Source organism: Arvicola amphibius, chromosome X, assembly GCF_903992535.2.
Source record: "Arvicola amphibius chromosome X, mArvAmp1.2, whole genome shotgun sequence".
NCBI lineage: Eukaryota > Metazoa > Chordata > Mammalia > Rodentia > Cricetidae > Arvicola > Arvicola amphibius.
The window spans coordinates 91,948,828-91,971,925 of record NC_052065.1 but is presented as its reverse complement, the minus strand read 5'-3'; the positions used below and the strand labels follow the sequence as shown (position 1 = coordinate 91,971,925).

Genomic DNA, 23,098 nt, shown 5'->3' with positions numbered 1-23,098 from the left:
CCTCATCCTCCCGTCTTTGGGGCCACAAAATCCCACAGCTCAGCCTGTTTGGGCTCTGGGGACCTGGAATTGAGTGCACCCAGGCCGGTGGGAGGTCCCCTCCTTCATTTGACTGCCCGGAGCAAGGTAGGCCTTTGTCTGAGAGCTGCTTGGCCTGCAAGGGGACCAGAAAATCTGCAGGAGGATCCATCGTTCTTTGGGGTGAGTGAGGAGTGAGTGCCCGAACCGCGGCAGCTGCCCGGAGAGGGACCACCGACTCTCCACAACCCCCCCTGCCACCAGCACACTTCCTGCTCTTCCTGCAGGGGTTATTCTCCCCGGATACCGTCTCTCTCTCCCTGTCCCTTCCCAGCTTGCACCCAGAATCCTCCCCCCCTCCCCCTGCCTCATCCTCCCGTCTTTGGGGCCACAAAATCCCACAGCTCAGCCTGTTTGGGCTCTGGGGACCTGGAATTGAGTGCACCCAGGCCGGTGGGAGGTCCCCTCCTTCATTTGACTGCCCGGAGCAAGGTAGGCCTTTGTCTGAGAGCTGCTTGGCCTGCAAGGGGACCTGAAAATCTGCAGGAGGATCCATCGTTCTTTGGGGTGAGTGAGGAGTGAGTGCCCGAACCGTGGCAGCTGCCCGGAGAGGGACCACCGACTCTCCACAACCCCCCCTGCCACCAGCACACTTCCTGCTCTTCCTGCAGGGGTTATTCTCCCCGGATACCGCCTCTCTCTCCCTGTCCCTTCCCAGCTTGCACCCAGAATCCTCCCCCCCTCCCCCTGCCTCATCCTCCCGTCTTTGGGGCCACAAAATCCCACAGCTCAGCCTGTTTGGGCTCTGGGGACCTGGAATTGAGTGCACCCAGGCCGGTGGGAGGTCCCCTCCTTCATTTGACTGCCCGGAGCAAGGTAGGCCTTTGTCCGAGAGCTGCTTGGCCTGCAAGGGGACCTGAAAATCTGCAGGAGGATCCATCGTTCTTTGGGGTGAGTGAGGAGTGAGTGCCCGAACCGCGGCAGCTGCCCGGTGAGGGACCACCGACTCTCCACAACTCCCCCTGCCACCAGCACACTTCCTGCTCTTCCTGCAGGGGTTATTCTCCCCGGATACTGCCTCTCTCTTCCTGTCCCTTCCCAGCTTGCACCCAGAATCCTCCCCCCCTCCCCCTGCCTCATCCTCCCGTCTTTGGGGCCACAAAATCCCACAGCTCAGCCTGTTTGGGCTCTGGGGACCTGGAATTGAGTGCTCCCAGGCCGGTGGGAGGTCCCCTCCTTCATTTGACTGCCCGGAGCAAGGTAGGCCTTTGTCTGAGAGCTGCTTGGCCTGCAAGGGGACCTGAAATCTGCAGGAGGATCCATCGTTCTTTGGGGAAGAGATGGGCAGGCGCCAATGCAGGAGCTCCTCCAACAACATGAAAGGCAACATGACATCACCACAAGCCAGACATCCCGAAACAACAAGAATTGAACACCCTACCCCAGAAGATATAGAAGAAACCGACATTAAACAGTACTTTATAAAAATAATAGAGGACCTTAAACAGGAGGTAAAAAACTGCCATAAAGAAATGGAGATGACAAACAAAAAGGTAGACGAAATAAATAAATCTCTCAAAGATACCCAAGAAAAACAAGAAAAACAAGAAAAAGCAATCAACAGGTAAGGGAAACAGTACAAGACCTGATAAATGAAATGGAGGTATTGAAGAAAACACAATCTGAGGGACGACTGGAAATGGAAACTCTGAGTAAACGAACAGAAACTTCAGAGACAAGTATTTCCAACCGAATACAAGAGATGGAAGAAAGAATCTCGGACTCTGAAGATACTATAGAAGAAATAAACTCACAGATTAAAGAACTAAACAAATCTAACAAATTCTTAACACAAAACATTCAGGAAATCTGGGACACCATGAAAAGACCAAACCTAAGAATAATTGGGGTAGAAGAAGGAGAAGAATTACAACTCAAAGGCCCAGAAAACATATTCAACAAAATTATAGAAGAAAACTTCCCCAACCTAAAGAAGGATGTTCCTATGAAGGTACAAGAAGCCTACAGAACACCAAATAGACTGGATCAAAAGAAAGCATCCCCACGCCATATAATAATCAAAACACAAAACATACAGAATAAAGAACAGATATTAAGAGCTGCAAAGGAAAAAGGTCAAGTAACATATAAAGGGAAACCTATCAGAATTACACCTGATTTCTCAATGGAAACCATGAAAGCCAGAAGAGCTTGGATAGATGTGCTACAGACACTTAGGGAACATGGATGCAAGCCTAGACTATTATACCCAGCAAAGCTTGCATTCACCATTGATGGAGAAAACAAGATATTCCAGGACAAAAACAGATTTAAACAATACGCAGCCACAAATCCAGCCTTGCAGAAAGTAATAGAAGGAAAATCACAAACCAAGGAGTCCAACAACGCCGACAATAACTCAGGCATCTAGCGACCCTTCACCAGCACAACTAGAAGAAGGGAAACACACAAACTCTACTACTAAAAATGACTGAAGTTAACAACCACTGGTCATTAATATCACTTAATATCAATGGACTCAATTCACCTATAAAAAGGCACAGGCTAAGAGACTGGATACGAAAACAGAATCCAACATTTTGCTGTTTACAAGAAACACACCTCAACCACAAAGACAGGCACCTACTCAGAGTTAAGGGTTGGGAAAAGGTTTATCAAGCAAATGGCCCTAAGAAACAAGCGGGTGTGGCCATACTAATTTCCAACAAAGTTGACTTCAAACTAAAATCAATCAGAAGAGATGGAAAGGGACACTTATACTCATAACAGGAAAAATCCTTCAGAATGAAGTCTCAATCCTGAATATCTATGCCCCTAATATAAAAGCTCCCACTTATGTAAAAGAAACACTTCTAGAACTCAAGGCAGCCATCAAACCACACACACTAATAGTTGGAGACTTCAACACTCCTCTCTCACCAATGGACAGGTCAATCAGACAGAAACCTAACAGAGAATTGAAAGACTTAATGGAGGTAATGAACCAAATGGACTTAACAGACATCTATAGAACATTCCACCCAAATAGGAAAGAATATACCTTCTTCTCTGCGGCTCATGGAACCTTTTCGAAAATTGACCATATACTTGGTAACAAAGCAAACTTCCACAGTTACAAAAAAATATTAGTAACCACCTGTGTCTTATCGGATCACCATGGATTAAAATTAGAATTCAACAACAATGCTACCCCCAGAAGGCCCACAAACTCATGGAAACTGAACAGTCAACTACTGACCCACACCTGGGTCAAGGAAGAAATAAAGAAAGAAATTAAAGTCTTTCTTGAATTTAATGAAAACAAAGACACAACATACTCAAACCTATGGGACACAATGAAAGCAGTGCTAAGAGGAAAGTTCATAGCACTAAGTGCCCACTTAAAACGGAGAAAGCACTCATTGGTGACTTAACAGCACACCTGAAAGCTCTGGAAAAAAAAGAAGCAGACTCACCTAGGAGAAGTAGAAGACTGGAAATAATCAAACTGAGGGCAGAAATCAACAAAATAGAAACACAGAAAACAATCCAAAGAATCAATGAAACAAGAAGCTGGTTCTTGGAGAAAATCAACAAGATTGACAAACCCTTAGCCAATCTAATCAAACGGCAGAGGGAGAACACGCAAATTAACAAGATCAGAAATGAAAAGGGGGACATAACCACAGACACAGAGGAAATTCAGAAAATCATTAGATCTTACTACAAAAGCCTGTATGCCACAAAATTGGAAAATGTAAAAGAAATGGACAGATTTTTAGATAATACCATATACCAAAGTTAAACCAGGACCAGGTAAATGCTCTAAATCGTCCTGTTAGTCGCGAAGAATTAGAAACTGTTATCAGAAACCTCCCTACCAAAAAGAGCCCAGGACCAGATGGTTTCAATGCGGAATTCTACCAGAACTTCCAAGAAGACCTAATACCTATACTCCTTAAGGTATTTCATAATATAGAAACACAAGAGTCACTGCCAAATTCCTTCTATGAAGCTACAGTTACCCTGATACCTAAACCACACAAAGACTCAACCAAGAAAGAGAATTACAGGCCAATCTCACTCATGAACATGGACGCAAAAATTCTCAATAAAATACTGGCAAACCGAATCCAAGAACACATTAGAAAAATTATCCATTACGATCAAGTAGGCTTCATCCCAGAGATGCAGGGCTGGTTCAACATACGAAAATCTATTAATGTAATCCATCATATAAACAAACTGAAGGAAAAAAACCATATGGTCATCTCATTAGATGCTGAAAAAGCATTTGACAAAATTCAGCACCCTTTTATGATAAAGGTCTTGGAGAGATTAGGGATACAAGGGTCATTCCTAAATATAATAAAAGCTATTTACAGCAAACCGACAGCTAACATCAAATTAAACGGAGAGAAACTCAAGGCTATCCCACTAAATTCAGGAACACGACAAGGCTGTCCACTCTCTCCTTATCTCTTCAATATAGTGCTTGAAGTTCTAGCAATAGCAATAAGACAACATAAGGGAATCAAGGGGATCCAATTTGGAAGGAAGAAGTTAAACTTTCATTATTTGCAGATGATATGATAGTATACATAAGCGACCCCAAAAACTCCACCAAAGAACTCCTACAGCTGATAAACTCCTTCAGCAACGTGGCAGGATACAAGATCAACTCCAAAAAATCAGTCGCCCTCCTATACACAAAGGATAAGGAAGCAGAGAGGGAAATCAGAGAAGTATCACCTTTCACAATAGCCACAAATAGCATAAGATATCTGGGAGTATCGCTAACCAAGGAAGTGAAGGATTTATATGACAAGAACTTTAAGTCTTTGAAGAAAGAAATTGAAGAGGATACCAGAAAATGGAAGGATCTCCCCTGCTCGTGGATTGGGAGGATCAACATAGTAAAAATGGCAATTCTACCAAAAGCAATCTATAGATTCAATGCAATCCCAATCAAGGTCCCATTAAAATTCTTCACAGAGATTGAGAAGACAATAATCAACTTTATATGGAAAAACAAGAAACCCAGGATAGCCAAAAAAATCTTATACAATAAAGGTACTTCTGGAGGCATTACCATCCCTGACTTCAAACTCTATTACAGAGCTACAGTATTGAAAACGGCTTGGTATTGGCATAAGAACAGAGAAGTTGACCAATGGAATCGTATAGAAGACCCGGATCTTAAACCACAAACCTATGAACACCTGATTTTTGATAAAGGAGCCAAAAGTACACAATGGAAAAAAGAGGGCATCTTCAACAAATGGTGCTGGCATAACTGGATGTCAACCTGTAGAAGAATGAAAGTAGATCCATATCTATCACCATGCACAAAACTCAAGTCCAAATGGATTAAAGACCTCAATATAATTTGAACACATTGAGATTGATAGAGGAGAAAGTGGGAAGTACTCTACAACAAATGGGCACAGGGAACCGTTTCCTATGCATAACCCCAGCTGCACAGACTTTAAGGGCAACATTGAATAAATGGGACCTCCTGAAGTTGAGCAGCTTCTGTAAAGCAAAGGACATTGTCACTAAGACACAAAGGCAGCCTACTGACTGGGAAAAGATCTTCACCAACCCTGCAACTGACAAAGGTCTGATCTCTAAAATATATAAGGAACTCAAGAGACTAGACGGTAAAATGCCAATTAACCCAATTAAAAAATGGGGGCGATGAACTGAACAGAGAATTCTCAACAGAAGAAGTTCGAATGGCCAAAAGACACTTAAGGTCATGCTCAACCTCCCTAGCTATCAGGGAAATGCAAATCAAAACAACTTTGAGATATCATCTCACACCTGTCAGATTGGCTAAAATCCAAACACCAATAATAACCTTTGCTGGAGAGGTTGTGGGGTAAGGGGCACACTCATCCATTGCTGGTGGGAATGCAAACTTGTGCAACCACTTTGGAAAGCAGTGTGGCGGTTTCTCAGGAAATTCGGGATCAACCTACCCCAGGACCCAGCAATTCCACTATTGGGAATCTACCCAAGAGATGCCCAATCATACAACAAAAGCATATGCTCATCTATGTTCATAGCAGCATTATTTGTAATAGCCAGATCCTGGAGACAGCCTAGATGCCCTTCAGTGGAAGAATGGATGAAGAAACTGTGGAATATATACATGCTAGAATACTACTCAGCGGTAAAAAACAATGACATCTTGAATTTTGCAGGCAAATGGATGGAAATAGAAAACACTATTCTGAGTGAGGTAACCCAGACCCATAAAGATGAACATGGGATGTACTCACTCATATTCGGTTTCTAGCCATGATTATAGGACATCGAGCCTATAAGTTTGGGATCCTTGAGAAGATAATAAGAAGGTGAACTCCCAAAAAAGATATAGTAATCCTCCTGGATATTGGAAGTAGACACGATCCCCAGGCAAAATTGGGAACTTGAGGGTTGGGCAAGACTGGGCCAAGGGAAGATGGGGAGAGAAAAGTGTGAAGGGGAGAGCGGGGGGAGCTCGGAGGAATGGGGTGCTTGGGATATAGGAAGGGTGGATATGAGAGCAGTGAAGCATATATCTGAATTTAAGGAGCTACCTGAGGGTTGTCAAGAGACTTGACCCTAGAGGGGTTCCCAGGTTTCCAGGGAGACGCCCCCAGTTAGTTCCTTGGGCAGCTGAGGAGAGGGAGCCTGAAAGGCCAGTTCCTATAGCCATACTGATGAATTTCTTGCATATCACCATAGAACCTCCACCTGACGATAGATGAAGAAAATGACAGAGCCCCACCTTGGAGCACCGGACTGAGCTCCCAAGGTCCTGATGAGGAGCAGAAGGAGAGAGAACATGAGAAAGAAAGTCAGGACCGTGAGGGAACCTCCAGCTGGCGACAGATGGGGAAGGTGACTGAGCCCCACATTGGAGCACTGGACTGAGCTCCCAAAGGTCCCGATGAGGAGCAGAAGGAGCGAGAACATGAGGGAGAAAGTCAGGAACGAGAGGGGTGCGTTCACTCATGGAGACGGTGGGACAGAACTAATGGGAGATCACCAACTCCAGTTGGAATGGGACTGATGGATCATGCGACCAAACCCGTCTCTCTGAGTGTGGCCAACAGCGGGGGCTGACTGAGAAGCAAAGGAAAATGGCTCTGGGCTCTGATTTTTCTTCATGGACGGGCTCTGTGGGAGCCTTCTCAGCTTGGTCGATCACCTTCCTGGACCTGGGGGGAGTTGGGAGGACCTTGGTCTTAGCATAGAGTGGGGAACCCTGATGGCTCCTTGGCCTTGAGAGGCAGGGAGGGGAGGTATGGGTGGAGGGGAGGGGAGGGAAGGGGGAGAAGGAGGGGAGAGAAAGGGGAGAAGGAGGGGAGGGAGGGGGGAGGAGGAGGGAAAAAAAAAAACAAAAAAAAAAAAAAAAAGAAAGAATATTAAGAGCTGCAAAGGAAAAGGGTCAAGTAAATTATAAAGGTAAACCTATCAGACTAATACCTGACTTCTCTATGGAAACCATGAAGGCCAGAAGGTCCTGGATAGATGTTATGCAGAAACTAACAGACCATGGACGCAAGCCCAGATTACTTACCCAGCCAAGCTTTCGTTCACTATAAATGGAGAAAACAAAATATTCCAAGATAAAAACAAATTTAAACAATATGTAGCCACAAATCCAGTCTTACAGACAGTAATAGAAGGAAATTCACAAACCAAGAAGTCCATCATTGCCCAAAATAACTCAGACATCTAGCGACCCTTCACCAGCACATCTCAAAGAAAGGAAAACACAATCTCTACTACCAAATAAAAAATGACAACCAGAGTTAAAACCAGTGGTCATTAATATCACTTAATATCAATGGACTCAATTCACCTATAAAAAGGCACAGGCTAAGAGACTGGATACGAAAACAGGATCCAACATTCTGCTGTTTACAAGAAACACACCTCAACCACAAAGACAGACACCTACTCAGAGTAAAGGGTTGGGAAAAGGTTTATCAAGCAAATGGACCTAAGAAACAAGCCGGTGTGGCCATACTAATTTCCAACAAAGTTGACTTCAAACTAAAATCAATCAGAAGAGATGGAAAGAGACACTTATATTCATAACAGGAAAACCCTTCAAAATGAAGTCTCAATCCTGAATATCTATGACCCTAATATAAAAGCTCCCACTTATGTAAAAGAAACATTACTGGAACTCAAGGCAGCCATCAAACCCACACTAATAGTTGGAGACTTCAACATTCCTCTCTCACCAATGGACAGGTCAATCAGACAGAAACCTAACAGAGAATTGAAAGACTTAATAGAGGTAATGAACCAAATGGACTTAACAGACATCTATAGAACATTCCACCCAAATAGGAAAGAATATACCTTCTTCTCTGCGGCTCATGGAACCTTTTCGAAAATTGACCATATACTTGGTAACAAAGCAAACTTCCACAGTTACAAAAAAATATTAGTAACCACCTGTGTCTTATCGGATCACCATGGATTAAAATTAGAAATCAATAACAATTCTACCCCAGAAACCCCACAAACTCATGGAAACTGAACAGTCAGCTACTGAACCACACCTGGGTCAAGGAAGAAATAAAGAAAGAAATCAAAGTCTTTCTTGAATTTAATGAAAACAAAGACACAACATACTCAAACCTATGGGACACAATGAAAGCAGTGCTAAGAGGAAAGTTCATAGCGCTAAGTGCCCACTTAAAGAAAACAGAGAAAGCGCTCATTGGTGACTTAACAGCACACCTGAAAGCTCTGGAAAAAAGAAGAAGCAGACTCACCTAGGAGAAGTAGAAGACTGGAAATAATCAAACTGAGGGCAGAAATCAACAAAATAGAAACACAGAAAACAATCCAAAGAATCAATGAAACAAGAAGCTGGTTCTTGGAGAAAATCAACAAGATTGACAAACCCTTAGCCAAACTAATCAAACGGCAGAGGGAGAACACGCAAATTAATAAGATCAAAAATGAAAAAGGGGACATAACAATAGACACAGAGGAAATTCAGAGAATCATTAGATCTTACTACAAAAGCCTGTATGCCACAAAAATGGAAAGTGTTAAAGAAATGGACAGTTTTTTAGATAAATACCATATACCAAAGTTAAACCAGGACCAGGTAAATGCTCTAAATAGTCCTGTTAGTAGCGAAGAATTAGAAACTGTTATCAAAAACCTCCCTACCAAAAAGAGCCCAGGACCAGATGGTTTCAATGCAGAATTCTACCAGAACTTCCAAGAAGACCTAATACCTATACTCCTTAAGGTATTTCATAATATAGAAACAGAAGAGTCACTGCCAAATTCCTTCTATGAAGCTACAGTTACCCTGATACCTAAACCACACAAAGACTCAAGCAAGAAAGAGAATTACAGGCCAATCTCACTCATGAACATTGACGCAAAAATTCTCAATAAAATACTGGCAAACCGAATCCAAGAACACATTAGAAAAATTATCCACTATGATCAAGTAGGCTTCATGCCAGAGATGCAGGGCTAGTTCAACATACGAAAATCTATCAATGTAATCCATCATATAAATAAACTGAAGGAAAAAAACCATGTGGTCATCTCATTAGATGCTGAAAAAGCATTTGACAAAATTCAGCACCCTTTTATGATAAAGGTCTTGGAGAGATTAGGGATGCAAGGGTCATTCCTAAATATAATAAAGGCTATTTACAGCAAGCCAACAGCTAACATCAAATTAAATGGAGAGAAACTCAAGGCCATCCCACTAAATTCAGGAACACGACAAGGCTATCCACTCTCTCCTTATCTCTTCAACATAGTGCTTGAAGTTCTAGCAATAGCAATAAGACAACATAAGGGAATCAAGGGGATTCGATTTGGAAAGGAAGAAGTTAAACTTTCATTATTTGCAGATGATATGATAATGTACATAAGCGACCCCAAAAACTCCACCAAAGAACTCCTACAGCTGATAAACTCCTTCAGTAACGTGGCAGGATACAAGATCAACTCCAAAAAATCAGTTGCCCTCCTATACACAAAGGATAAGGAAGCAGAGAGAGAAATCAGAGAAGTATCACCTTTCACAATAGCCACAAATAGCATAAGATATCTTGGAGTAACTCTAACCAAGGAAGTGAAGGATTTATTTGACAAGAACTTTAAGTCTTTGAAGAAAGAAATTGAAGAGGATACCAGAAAATGGAAGGATCTCCCTTGCTCTTGGATTGGGAGGATCAACATAGTAAAAATGGCAATTCTACCAAAAGCAATCTATAGATTCAATGCAATCCCCATCAAGGTCCCATCAAAATTCTTCACAGATCTTGAGAGGACAATAATCAACTTTATATGGAAAAACAAGAAACCCAGGATAGCCAAAACATTCTTATACAATAAAGGAACTTCTGGAGGCATTACCATCCCTGACTTCAAACTCTATTACAGAGCTACAGTATGGAAAACAGCTTGGTATTGGCATAAAAACAGAGAAGTTGACCAATGGAATCGTATAGAAGACCCGGATCTTAAACCACAAACCTATGAACACCTGATTTTTGATAAAGGAGCCAAAAGTATACAATGAAAAAGAGGGCATCTTCAACAAAAGGTGCTGACATAACTGGATGTCAACCTGTAGAAGAATGAAAGTAGATCCATACCTATCACCATGCACAAAACTCAAGTCCAAATGGATTAAAGACCTCAATATTAATCTGAACACACTGAGCTTGATAGAGGAGAAAGTGGGAAGTACTCTACAACATATGGGTACAGGAGACCATTTCCTACTTAAAACCCCAGCAGCACAGACATTAAGGTCAGCATTGAATAAATGGGACCTCCTGAAGCTGAGCAGCTTCTGTAAAGCAAAGGACACTGTCACTAAGACACAAAGGCAGACTACTGACTGGGAAAAGATCTTCACCAACCCTGCAACTGACAAAAGTCTGATCTCTAAAATATATAAGGAACTCAAGAGACTAGACTTTAAAATGCTAATTAACCCAATTAAAAAATGGGGCGCTGAACTAAACAGAGAATTCTCAACAGAAGAAGTTCAAATGGCCAAAAGACACTTAAGGTCATGCTCAACCTCCTTAGCTATCAGGGAAATGCAAATCAAAACAACTTTGAGATACCATCTTATACCTGTCAGATTGGCTAAAATCAAAAACACCAATGATAACCTTTGCTGGAGAGGTTGTGGGGTTAGGGGTACACTCATCCATTGCTGGTGGGAATGCACACTTGTGCAACCACTTTGGAAAGCAGTGTGGAGGTTTCTCAGGAAATTCAGGATCAATCTACCCCAGGACCCAGTAATTCCACTCTTGGGAATTTACCCAAGAGATGCCCAATCATACTACAAAAGCATTTGCTCAACTATGTTCATAGCAGCATTATTTGTAATAGCCAGATCCTGGAAACAACCTAGATGCCCTTAAGTGGAAGAATGGATGAAAAACTGTGGAATATATACATGTTAAAATACTACTCAGCGGTAGAAAACAATGACATCTTGAATTTTGCATGCAAATGGATGGAAATAGAAAACACTATTCTGAGTGAGGTAACCCAGACCCAAAAAGATGAACATGGGATGTACTCACTCATAATCAGTTTCTAGCCATAATTAAAGGACATTGAGCCTGTAATCGGGATCCTTGAGAAGATAATAAGAAGGTGAACCCAAAGAAAAACATATAGTAATCCTCCTGGATATTGGAAGTAGACACGATCGCCAGGCAAAAATTGGGAACTTGAGGGTCGGGCGAGATGGGGCCAAGGGAAGATGGGGAGAGAAAAGTGTGAAGGGGAGAATGGGGGCGCTCAGAGGAATGGGATGCTTGGGATACAGGAAGGGTGGATATGGGAGCAGGGAAGCATATATCTTAATTTAGGGAGCCATCTGAGGGTTGTCAAGAGACTTGACTCTAGAGGGGTTCCCCGGTTTCCAGGGAGACGCCCCCATCTAGTTCCTTGGGCAGCTGAGGAGTGGGAGCCTGAAAAGGCCAGTTCCTATAGCCATACTGATGAATTTCTTGCATATCACCATAGAACCTCCACCTGGCGATAGATGAAGAAAATGACTGAGCCCCACATTGGAGCACCGGACTGAGCTCCCAAGGATGAGGAGCAGAAGGAGGGAGAACATGAGAAAGGAAGTCAGGACCGTGAGGGGTGCGTTCACCCATGGAGACGGTGGGACAGAACTAATGGGAGATCACCAACTCCAGTTGGAATGGGACTGATGGAACATGAGACCAAACCGGACTCTCTGAATGTGGCTGACGGTGGAGGCTGACTGAGAAGCCAAGGACAAAGGCGCTGAGCTTTGATTCTTCTGCATGGACAGGCTCTGTGGGAGCCCTCTCAGCTTGGTTGATCACCTTCCTGGACCTGGGGGGAGTTGGGAGGACCTTGGTCTTAACATAGAGTAGGGAACCCTGATGGCTCCTTGGCCTGGAGAGGGATGGGGGGGTATGGGTGGAGGGGACGGGAGGGAAGTGGGAGGAGGGGAGGAGATGAAAATTTTTAAATATAAAAAAAATAAACCATATAAAAAGATAGGTAACTATCAGCCCAATTGGTACCCTTTGAACATCCTGTTACAGTGGGTCACCAAAGGCAACAGGATAGAATTCCCCAGCTCTGAAGAACAGTCCATACAAGCTGATGCAAGTTCAATTCCTTTCCGTGTTGAGTCACCATACAAAGCAATTTTCTGTCACTGTTTCTCTGGTCTGGTTTTTGGTTTGGTTTGGTTTGGGGTTTTTTGGTTTTTGTTTGGTTGGTTGGTTTTGGTTTTTATCTTTACTCAAAGTGGTTTGACTTTCAGTTTTTGAATAGAATCGCACTATTGTAGCCCAAACTAGACTCAAATTCAAGATGCCCCTGTCTCAGCCTTTCCAAGGCTAGGATTATAAGCCCAGCTTTTTAGTTGGCTTAATTACTTGCCCACGAATTCTTCTCTGGGCTGTCTTTTCAAGTAGATTTTGTCATCTTTCATATATCTTAGGGTGCTGCTGTTTTCGAGCCATCTCAGGCCTCAGGATTAGGACACTGTAGCATTTGTGGCACTTGAGATCTCTTGATTTTGAAGAGGAAGTGGATGTTGGTCATGAGAGTTTGTGGTCAGAAGCAGTCACATCCATGTGCAAGAAAGACAAATCCCCCCAGCATGAAAAGCATCCCCATTGATCAGCTACCTTGGTAGCCTGGGCTCCAGATAAGTTTAGACTTTTACCTCCTTCAGATAAATGCCATCTCCCAAGAAAGACACCCTGTGGTGGTAAATACTGTCAACCTGATAGTATCTAGTGCTACCTAGGACAAAGCTCTGATCAAGTCTATAAGGAAGTTTCTAGGTTGAACTAATTGCAATGTGAAGAGCCGCAGCAAGTGTAAGCAACACTACACTAAGGGCTTGAGTAGAAGACAGAATAAAAAGGAACACAGAAGTTGGTGAGACAGCTCAGCAGGGAAAGGCACTTGCTACAAATGCCTGACAACCTGACTTCAACCCCAGAACTCATGTAACGGTGGCAGGAAGGAACTGACTCCGTGAAAGTTGTTCTCTTGCGTCCACACACATGGTGTGGCATTCGCCCCTCACCACCACCACCAATAATAATGATGAAGGGAGCCGGCAAGATGGCTTATTGAGTAAGAAGGGCACTTGTCACCAAACCCCCCATAAGTTACCATCTGGCTTGCACAAGCACACCGTGATGCATGCACAACACACACATAAATAATGTACAAAAAAATCAAAGCCAAAGGGGAGCTAAGCAGCAGCATTCCTTCCTCTGCCTCCTGTCTGAAAATGCAGGGTGGACAAGCTGCCCCAAGTCCCTGCCGTCACACCTTCCACACCATAATGGATCATACCCTGGAGCTGCCACCCAGACTGAAGCCTTCTTTCCTTCAGTGGCTTTTGTCAGGAAGTTTGTCCCAGCAAGAACACACACACACACGCCAAATAAAAGAGGACAAGCCAGGATGTGGTGGCACACGTCTTTAATCCAGCACTTAGGGAGGCAGAGACAGTGAGTTCAAGGCCAGCCTGGTCTACAAAGGGAATTTTAGGACAGCCAGGACTGTTACACAGAGAAACCCTTTTTTGTGTGTGTTTTAAAAACAAAAACAAAACAAAAAAAACAATGGCGAATTAATAACAGGAATGTATATTTTTGTTTATTTGGTTATAAACATTGCAAGTTGGCAACATATAGTGGGCCTGTAATCTCTGGGCTCGAGAGGCTGAGATGAGATCTAGAGTTCAAGTTTAGTCTGAACTACACAGTGAAACTGTCTCAAAAGAAAAAAAAAGTGGAGTTGAACCAGCCTAATTAAAGCAGACCAGAATGGATGAGAAATAAGTGGGCGTCATTGGAAAACCTTAAGAGCCAGGCTTTATAAAGGGGAGTATACAGTCAGCAGAGCAATGGCCTTCCCCAGGGTAGCTAGATCCCATCACCAGAACCTGGGACACAGAAACAAAGGACTGTGTTACTTTACCTGGCAAACAGGACCAGATAACAGATAGCATTAAGTCTGCTCTACTGATTTTAAAAACAGTAAAGCATTGTCTTGGATTATCCTGATGGGCTTATATGACCAAGGGGATCATTAAACAGGGAAGACAGAGGCAGGAGAATCTAACAGTGTAATGGCTCAGTGGTTAAGAGCACTGGCTTGCTCTTCCAGAGGACCTGGGACCCATATTCAATTCCCAGCACCCATATGGAGACTTACAACTGTAACTCCAGTTCCAGATTTGGAGTCCTCTTCTATCCTTCTCAGGCACTGCATGCACATGACAAACAGATATACAAGAAAGATAGATAGATGATAGATGATGATAGATAGATAGATAGATAGATAGATAGATAGATAGATAGATAGATGTGTGTGTGAGAGAGAGAGAGACAGAGAGAGAGAGAGAGAGATGCATGCTATCAATATTGTACATCCAAGGGTACCTTTCTATATGATTTGGTTGCAACTTCTCAGGCACTGCATGTACAAGATAAACAGATATACATGAAATATAAATAAATAGATATATAAATATATTGTACATCCAAGGGCATCTTTCTACATATGATTTGGTTGCAAAATATACCCTACTAGGAACACTGCTATTAAGACAGAACTTGGGCAGCTTTGGAGTGGATGACAAAGAGCTTTCAATTCTCACCTCTCGTGGCTTCAAAATATTCTGTAGCAATGAGGTGCTTCTTGGTGTCACTGTGCCAGCAGAGCAGGTGCTACGTGGTTGGCTGGGCTCTGCAGTCACTTGGCAAGTGACAATTCTAGGCCAGTCCTGCTCTAAGTACCCAGTGGTCTACTGAGCTTTCCTTATGTAGCCTTGGCTGTTCTGCAACTAGCTCTGTAGACCAGGCTGACCTCAAACTCAGCGATCTGCCTGCCTCTGTCTCCCAAGTGCTGGGATCAAAGGTGTGTACTTCCCAGCTATCTACTGACCTTTTTGATGGTCCGGAAATTCTACATCCCAGCTGAGTGTCCCATTTCTGAAGCAGAAGTTCCCTAAGACAGCCCAACCTCAGTGATCCCTGCCATATGGTGAGCTGCACCTTCCACCACTACAGAGTCAGCAGCAGCTTGCTTCACTGCCTCAGTAACTTAAAAGTCGGTTTCTTAAAAGGAATAAATATTCAAGTTGTGTGTGAAATAAATTCCATATACAATGGATAAAATAAAACCTATGACTCAGGTTCAGGGTCATGTGGTGATATGTTCAGAGGTGAAGGTCTTTGTCACAAGGCTGGACAAACTGAGTTGTATCCCCAAGACTCACAAGACAAGAACAATTCCCACAAGTTGTCCTCTGAATGAACTCCGCACTGAAGGCAGACACTCAAGGGCATACCTGTGCACATGCACATACACATACACACTAAGAAAATGTTTGTTTTTTTTTAAATCTATGACTCAGCTACATTTGGAGATTTCACTGTTTTGACTTGTTTTGACAGGATCTTGTATAGCCCAGGCTGGCAGAGGATGACCTTGAATGCTCGATCCTCCTGCCTCTACCTCTTAAGTGCTGGTGTTACTACACCCAGCAAGTTATTATAATCATACAGAAAGCTTGAGAATCTAAGGTTAAAATTATCATAAGAATTGGAGAGATCGGGGCTGGAGAGATGGCTCAGAGGTTAAGAGCATTGCCTGCTCTTCCAAAGGTCCTGAGTTCAATTCTCAGCAACCACATGGTGGCTCACAACCATCTGTAATGGGGTCTGGTGCCCTCTTCTGGTCTGCAGGCGTACACACAGACAGAATATTGTATACATAATAAATAAATATTTTAAAAAAAAGAATTGGAGAGATCATGATCTCAGGTGATGCTGGTCCTCAGAGGCAGCAGCTAGAAGCTTTTCACTCCATTCCGGTGGTGAAGGCCAGGGTCTCCACCGAATCCCAGCACCTCAGCCAGGACACTAGGTCCGTAGCTGTCCTTTACTGAGCCAGACAAGAGCTTAATGCCCACACCATCCCATGAGGTAGCAGTTACCCACGGCTGTTTACAATCAAGAGCCATCCTGGTTCCTTTGATTATCAACTTGACACACCCAGAAGAGGAAGGGATCCTCAACCGGAGAATTGCTTGGACAAGAATGCCCTGGGTGAATGTCCGTGGGACATTTCTTGCTTGCTAATTGGTGTAGAAGGGACAAGCCCACTGTAGGTGGTCCCATTCCTGGGCAGGTAGGCCTAGGCTGGCACCTGACTCAGGCATGACAACACGTCTTTAATCCCAGCAGGCAGATCTCTGTGAGCTCAAGGCCATCCTGGGCAAGCTCCAGGAAAGCCAGAGTTACAGAGTAAGACTCTCTGTGTAAAAGAAATAATAATGATGAAAATAAAAGACAGTTATCTGAGTGTAAGCCTGGTATCTGCGTCAAGCTCTTGCTTTGAGTTCCTGCCGTGGCGTCCCTCCTCCATGATGCACTATATCCTGTAAGCTAAAGTAAGCCCTTTTGCTCCCAAGTTGCTTTTGAAACAATAGCCAACTCTTAGAGGAGACAGAAGTGTGCAAAGGCCCACAAAAAAACTATGACTGACTGGCCATATTTGTCTGATTACCCGCTCTTTAACAGTGGATCAATCAGTCACCACCACAGCTACCTTTGAACATTGCCCAAAATCATTCCCAAGAGAGACGCCTGATAGACCCACTCCCCAGAAATCATCAGAGTACATTATACCTGCCACCACCACACATACCCCATCAATGCTCAGCTGTGGTCCAACTGAATGTGGTCAGCTAACAAAAAAGGACCAACATTGCCACCTAAAGGAAGATGAGAGCATGGCAGCCAGCATCCATGGTCTTGGGAGTCAAACAGTCCCAACACTGCCCCTAGAGGATGATAAAGGCATGGCAGCCAACAGCTATAGTCATAAGATTCTGACAGTGCCAACACTGCCTCTAGAGGAAGATGAGAGCATGGCAGCCAGCAGCCATGGTCTTGGGAGTCTAACAGTCCCAATACTGCCCCTAGAGGATGATGAGTGCATGGCAGCCAACAACCATGGTCTTGAGAGTAACAATGCCAACAGTGCCCCAGAGGATGAGGGCATGGCAGCCAGCGGCCTTGGTAATACAGTTCCATCTGGATCTTTGAAGGTTATCTGGGGAGGGACTGTCCCCTTCCAGGGGACCCATGAGCCATGTCCAAGCCCACCAAGTTAGCACTTTCAGCCCAAAGTCTCCGGGCTACTTCCTCATCTTCAGCCTCAGGAGACGGAGCCTTCTCTCTGAGTCCATCAAAGTACTTCCCAGAAACGCTCTCCAGTTCCTCTGCCACTGCCAGGTATGTGCTGGGCTGGGCCGCCAACTGGGGACTCTTGAACAGCAGCCAGAAGAAGGGCCCTACAATCAACCACAGAACATTCAGTCAAAAAAAAGGAAAGAGAGAGAAAAAAGAAAATTCCCTGCTCTACCCCCCCAAAATCCCTAGGGATGGAACCTTCCCTGAAGACCCACGGACCCACCTCCATGCCTTTGTCCTCTTGCAGTTCCCTCTACCTAAAGGTCCCTTCCCTGGCAGCATTCCCCTCCCCCCCCCAAAAAAAAACTCCAAACAGAGGGATGAGCACAAAATCTGCCTCCTACAGGAAACCTCCCCAGGGTTTCCAGAAAAAATGAAAACGTATTTTTCCCTATTCTATCCTTGAACATAATCTTTCTTCTCAGACAGGGACACATGTAGCCCAGGCTGGCCCTGAACTCACTATACAGCCAAAGATTATCTTAAACTTCTTATCCTCCTGCCGCCACCTCCCGAGTACTGGACAGCATATACCAACACGTTTGATTTTATGTGGTGCTGCAGATCAAACCCAGGGTTTTGTGACATGGTAGCCAAGCACTCTGTCCACTGAGCTACATCTCCAGCCTTCAATTTACTAAATATACTTCAAGGTACTCTTAGGTTAAAATTCTTGATACATGCCCACTAGATGACTCTCAAGGATTATAAATACCAGTTATAATGTTCTATTGACTCAGACTATATTCTTCTTCTTCTATTTCTTCTCTCATACATCCTAACCACAGTCTCCACTTCCCCCACTCCTCCCAGCACCCCCTCGTTCCCTCCCCTCTCATACAATACATCCTAACCACAGTCTCCACTCCCCCCACTCCTCCAGCACCCCTCGTTCCCTCCCCGAGGTCACTCCTCCTCCATTTCCTATCAGAAAAGAGCAGGTGTTCCAGAGTTATCAACTGGACACCAAATAACAAGACGCAACAAGACTAGACACAAACCCTCACATCAAGGCTGGACAAAGGAACTTAGTGGGAGGGAAAGGGTCCCAAGAGCAGACAAAAGAGTCAGAGACACCCCCACTCCTATTGTTAGGAGTCCCAAAAAAAAGCAAGCTAATAACTATAACATATATACAGAGGACCCAGTACAAACCCATGCAGGCTCTGTGATTGCCAATCCAGTCTTTATGAGCCCTGCTTAGTTGATTCTATGAGCCGTGTTCTCACAGTGTCCTCAACCCCTTCGGCTCCTACAATTCTTCCTCCCCCTCTTCTATGGGGTTTCCTGAACTCCAAGGGGAGAGATGTGATGGAGACCTCCAATTTCAGCTCTCTCCACCTAATGTTTGGCTATGAGTCAAACTACATTCTTGGTCAGGCACTGTGCAGTCAATATGGGCAATCTCACCTCTTCTTCTCACTGACTATGAGGACAGTCCTATCATGGACCTCACTATGCAGATAAGGAAACAGGCTCAAAGCAACAAGCATGGTGATCTTAGAGTATCTGTGATCCCAGTACTCAGGAAGCAGAGGCAGGAGGAATGGTTAAATTAGTCTACATATTAAAATGTTATAAAAACCAGGAGGTGTGTTTCCTGGTGACTTAATTTTGAGTGAAGCTGAGGAGGCTACCCTGTGTACAGCCTGACCCTAGAAATCAGCTTGATGAAGGATTTTCATTGGTTAATTAATAAAGAAACTGCTTGGCCCAATAGGACAGAAAATTAGGTAGGCGGAGTAGACAGAACAGAATGTGGGAAAGAGAGGGGAGACGCTTCAGGCAGTCACCATATGCAGTCGCCATGCTTCTCCTCTCTGAGATGGACGCAGGTTAAGATCTCTCCTGGTAAGCCACCCCTCGTGGTGCTATATAAATTACTAAATGTGGGTTAAAGCAAGATATGAGAATCAACCAATAAGAAGCTACAGATAACGGGCCAGGGGCCAGGCAGTATTTAAATGAATACAGTTTCTGTGTATTTTGGGTAAAGCTAGCCGGGTGGTGGGACACAGCCTGCCGTTCCTTCAACATCAGCTCAAGGCTTATCCTCCAGGAAAATTTTCTTTTTTTGTTTGTTTGTTTGTTTGTTTGTTTTTCAAGACAGGGTTTCCCTGTAGTTTCTAGAGCCTGTTCTGGAACTAGCTCTTGTAGACCAGGCTGGCCTCGAACTCAGAGATCCGCCTGCCTCTGCTGGGATTAAAGGCGTGCGCCACCACCGCCCGGCTCAGGACAATTTTCTTATTCATCAGTGGGGCTATAGCCTGTTTTCTGTTGACCTGAGGTCAGAACCACATAGAATTATGACTCATCTTCTACCCCAGGAAGACATGTGAAGGAGCAGAAAGTGGCACACACAGCACTCAGAAGGTGAAAGGGTCAGAAGTTTAAGACCAGTCTCACCCATATAATGAGTTCAAGTCCAGCCTAGTCATTAAGGCCATGTTGATGGGGGAAAAAAAATGTCAGGTGTGAAGGCACATTTATTTAATCCCAGCACTCTGAAGCAGAGGCAAGCAGATCTCTGTGAGTTTGAGGCCAGCCTGGTCTACATAGCAAGTTCCAAGTCAGTCAGAGATACATAGTGAGACCCAGGGAGAAAGAATCAAAAAGAAATAAAGTGACCATCTCTGAGGGAAAGTCCTGGATCCCCAGCTAACAAGGCTCTGTGAGGGGATACCAAGCTGGAAGGGGACTCACCAAGTGTGAAGCTGGAGAAGGCAGAGTTGTGCATGTCTGTATGTCTGCCCAGCTCTGTCCTGGCCACACCGGGGTGCAGAGCATTGACCGTCACACCTGTGCCTGGGAACAATAGAGACTGTCAAGTGGTAGAAGATAGCTTAGCTGTTAAAGAGCTTGCCACACAGGAGGTCCTGAGTTTGATGCCCAGAACCCAGGTCAAAACACATGCCTGTGATGGTAATCCAGGCTTCTAATCCCTAGTGAGTGCTGGGGAGGCAGAGACAGGTAGATCCCCAGGGCTCACTGAAGCTATAGCCTAGCCTAGGTGATGAGCTCCAGGCCAAGGAGAGACACTGTCTCAAATAAAAAGCAACATGGATGGCAGCCAACATTGTCCACTGACTTACACACACACACATACAGACCACATGCATGCACACGTGCTCGTGCACGCATACAAACAGGCACACATAAAGACTAGTGAAAAAGACCAGGTTGGCCCCTTGCCTAGAAGGCTGCTGTAGCCACCACTACACTCTGGGTCTTCCCTAACCTAGGCTGTTTCCCACACTTGAACCCACATTATCCTCTGTGCTCTGAAGCCTCCATCTCAAGTGGCCTCCCCAGCACAGCAGCCCTGGGGGCATAAGAGACCCACATTCCTGGGCTCTACCACCCCCACCAGCGTCTGAAGCAGGGGACTGGAATGGGATCTAAGATGCTGCAGTTATGACTGTCTCCCAAAAGTGGCCTGCACTGCTGGCCACAGACAACTTTTGAGAAGCAAGAAGCCAGGGAAAGCTTCTTTATCCCTAATACTACATTCCTTCCATTAGAGTGGAAGGAACTGGGGAACCACCCAGGAGGACCCCTGAATTCAACCAACTAGATGCCAGGAGCAGCCTCTCACGAACCCATTTGTGACAGGCATGTCTGCAAACACTGATGTGTTCCCAGAGCCAAAACCAGTCGCGGTGGACAACCACTGGCTTAGAACACCAGAGGCTTAGAAAGCTATCCAAGATAAGCATGTCTGATGACGGCAGGCTGGTTGAGGCCAAACAGCAATCATTAGAACCACGATTTACTAGTGATGTCCACCTCCAGCACTGGAAGGGGCCACGGCATGGTGGTACAGGTGCCATCCTTTTGTCTAAAGTCCACCAACAGCTCCGGGTTACAGAACTATTCCAGACGAGGAGGAAGGAAGGAGAGAGAAAAGCTCGCCATGTGCACACCTTGCAGCCGGCGGCTCAGCTCCTTGGTGAAGAGGACAACAGCCAACTTGCTCTGGCAGTAGGCCGCCTTGGTGTCATACTTTTTTGTCTTCCAATTCAAGTCATCAAAGTCTATGTGCCCAGCAACATGAGCCAGGGAGGACAAGTTGATGATGCGCGAAGGGGCCGAGGCCTTCAGCTTGTCCAGCAGCAAGTTTGTCAACAGAAAGTGACCTAGATGAAGGACGACAAGAAAACACTATCTTCTCACAATGGCTATTTTACTTTTTTAAGATATTTTTTATGTGTATGAGTGTTTTGTCTGCATGTGTATCTGTGCAAAACATGCATGCAGTGCCCATGGAGACCACAAGAGGGTGGTGGATCCCCTGAAACTGGAGTCAGAGATGGGACTCAAACCCAGGTCCTCTGCAAGAGCAGCCAGTCCTCTTAACCACTGAGCCACAATTTTAATTTTTCATTCCCAGCGGTAGCATAATCCTCCTCTTCCTCTATTATTCTCCCTTACCCACTTTATTATTCTGCTTGGAGTTGTTTTGTTTTTTTGAGGAGAAAAAAACTTAGATTTACATTCAGCTGATTTTTCTTTTTTTTTTTCTTTTTTGGCTTTTTTTTTTTTTTACAAGACAGGATTTCTCTGTGTAGCCCTAGCTGTCCTAGAACTCAGTCTGTAAAGCAGGCTGGCCTTGAACTCAGATTTTTGTTTCCAATTGAACATGGACCACAGCACGTGGAGGGAAGAGCATCCTTCGGGAGCTTGTATCCTCCTTCCCCCACCTCAGGGATCAAACGCAGATCAGGCTGAGACAAGTCTCACTATGGAGCTCTGCCTGATGAGCCTAAGAACCCACTCAGTTGGTTAGACTAACCTTGAACTCCAGGCAATCCTCCTGCCTCTGCAAGGATTAAAGGTGGCAGCAATGGATATGAGGACAGGCTGACTGTGACACCTGTTGTTGATCTCAGCCAACCCATCAGGCTGGGCAGATACCCCATCCTCCCTCACTCCATGGACATCAGGAGCTGGGCACTTGGTTGAAAAGACCTTCTCCCTTCCATCAAGGGTGTATTAGTGGCTGTGCTCCCCCACTAGAGCCATGGTGGATGACACCAAGCCCAGTGTCTCAGTTACTATTCTATTGTTATGAAGAGATACCATGTCATCCCTTACAAAAGAAAGCACTTGCCTAGTTTTAGAGGGTTGGTCCATAGTAACCATGGTGGCGGGCAGGCATAGTATCATTATATCCTGGTCCACAGGCAGAGGAGGAAAGAGACAAAGCCCAATAACACACCGCCTCCAACAGGCCACAACTCTTAACTCTTCCCAAACAGTTCCACTACCTGGGAACCAAATATATGAGG

The 23,098-nt window shown here is 44.7% G+C and overlaps 2 protein-coding genes across 2 annotated transcripts in view; both read right to left on the bottom strand.

Moving 5' to 3' along the window:
• The window catches only part of Vsig1 (V-set and immunoglobulin domain containing 1), a 197,463-nt gene that overhangs the window by 90,203 nt on the left and 84,162 nt on the right, over positions 1 to 23,098 (bottom strand).
• Positions 14,178 to 23,098, bottom strand: part of LOC119804375 (retinol dehydrogenase 13-like) — a 41,824-nt gene continuing 32,903 nt past the window's right edge. Inside the window, exons 3-5 of the mRNA XM_042054342.1 lie at positions 21,734 to 21,971; positions 20,514 to 20,615; positions 14,178 to 17,911 (exon numbers count right to left, since the gene is read on the bottom strand). Of these exons, the coding sequence (XP_041910276.1) occupies positions 17,667 to 17,911; positions 20,514 to 20,615; positions 21,734 to 21,971 (585 nt within the window). The 3' untranslated portion in view covers positions 14,178 to 17,666. The remainder of the gene's footprint in view (positions 17,912 to 20,513; positions 20,616 to 21,733; positions 21,972 to 23,098) is intronic.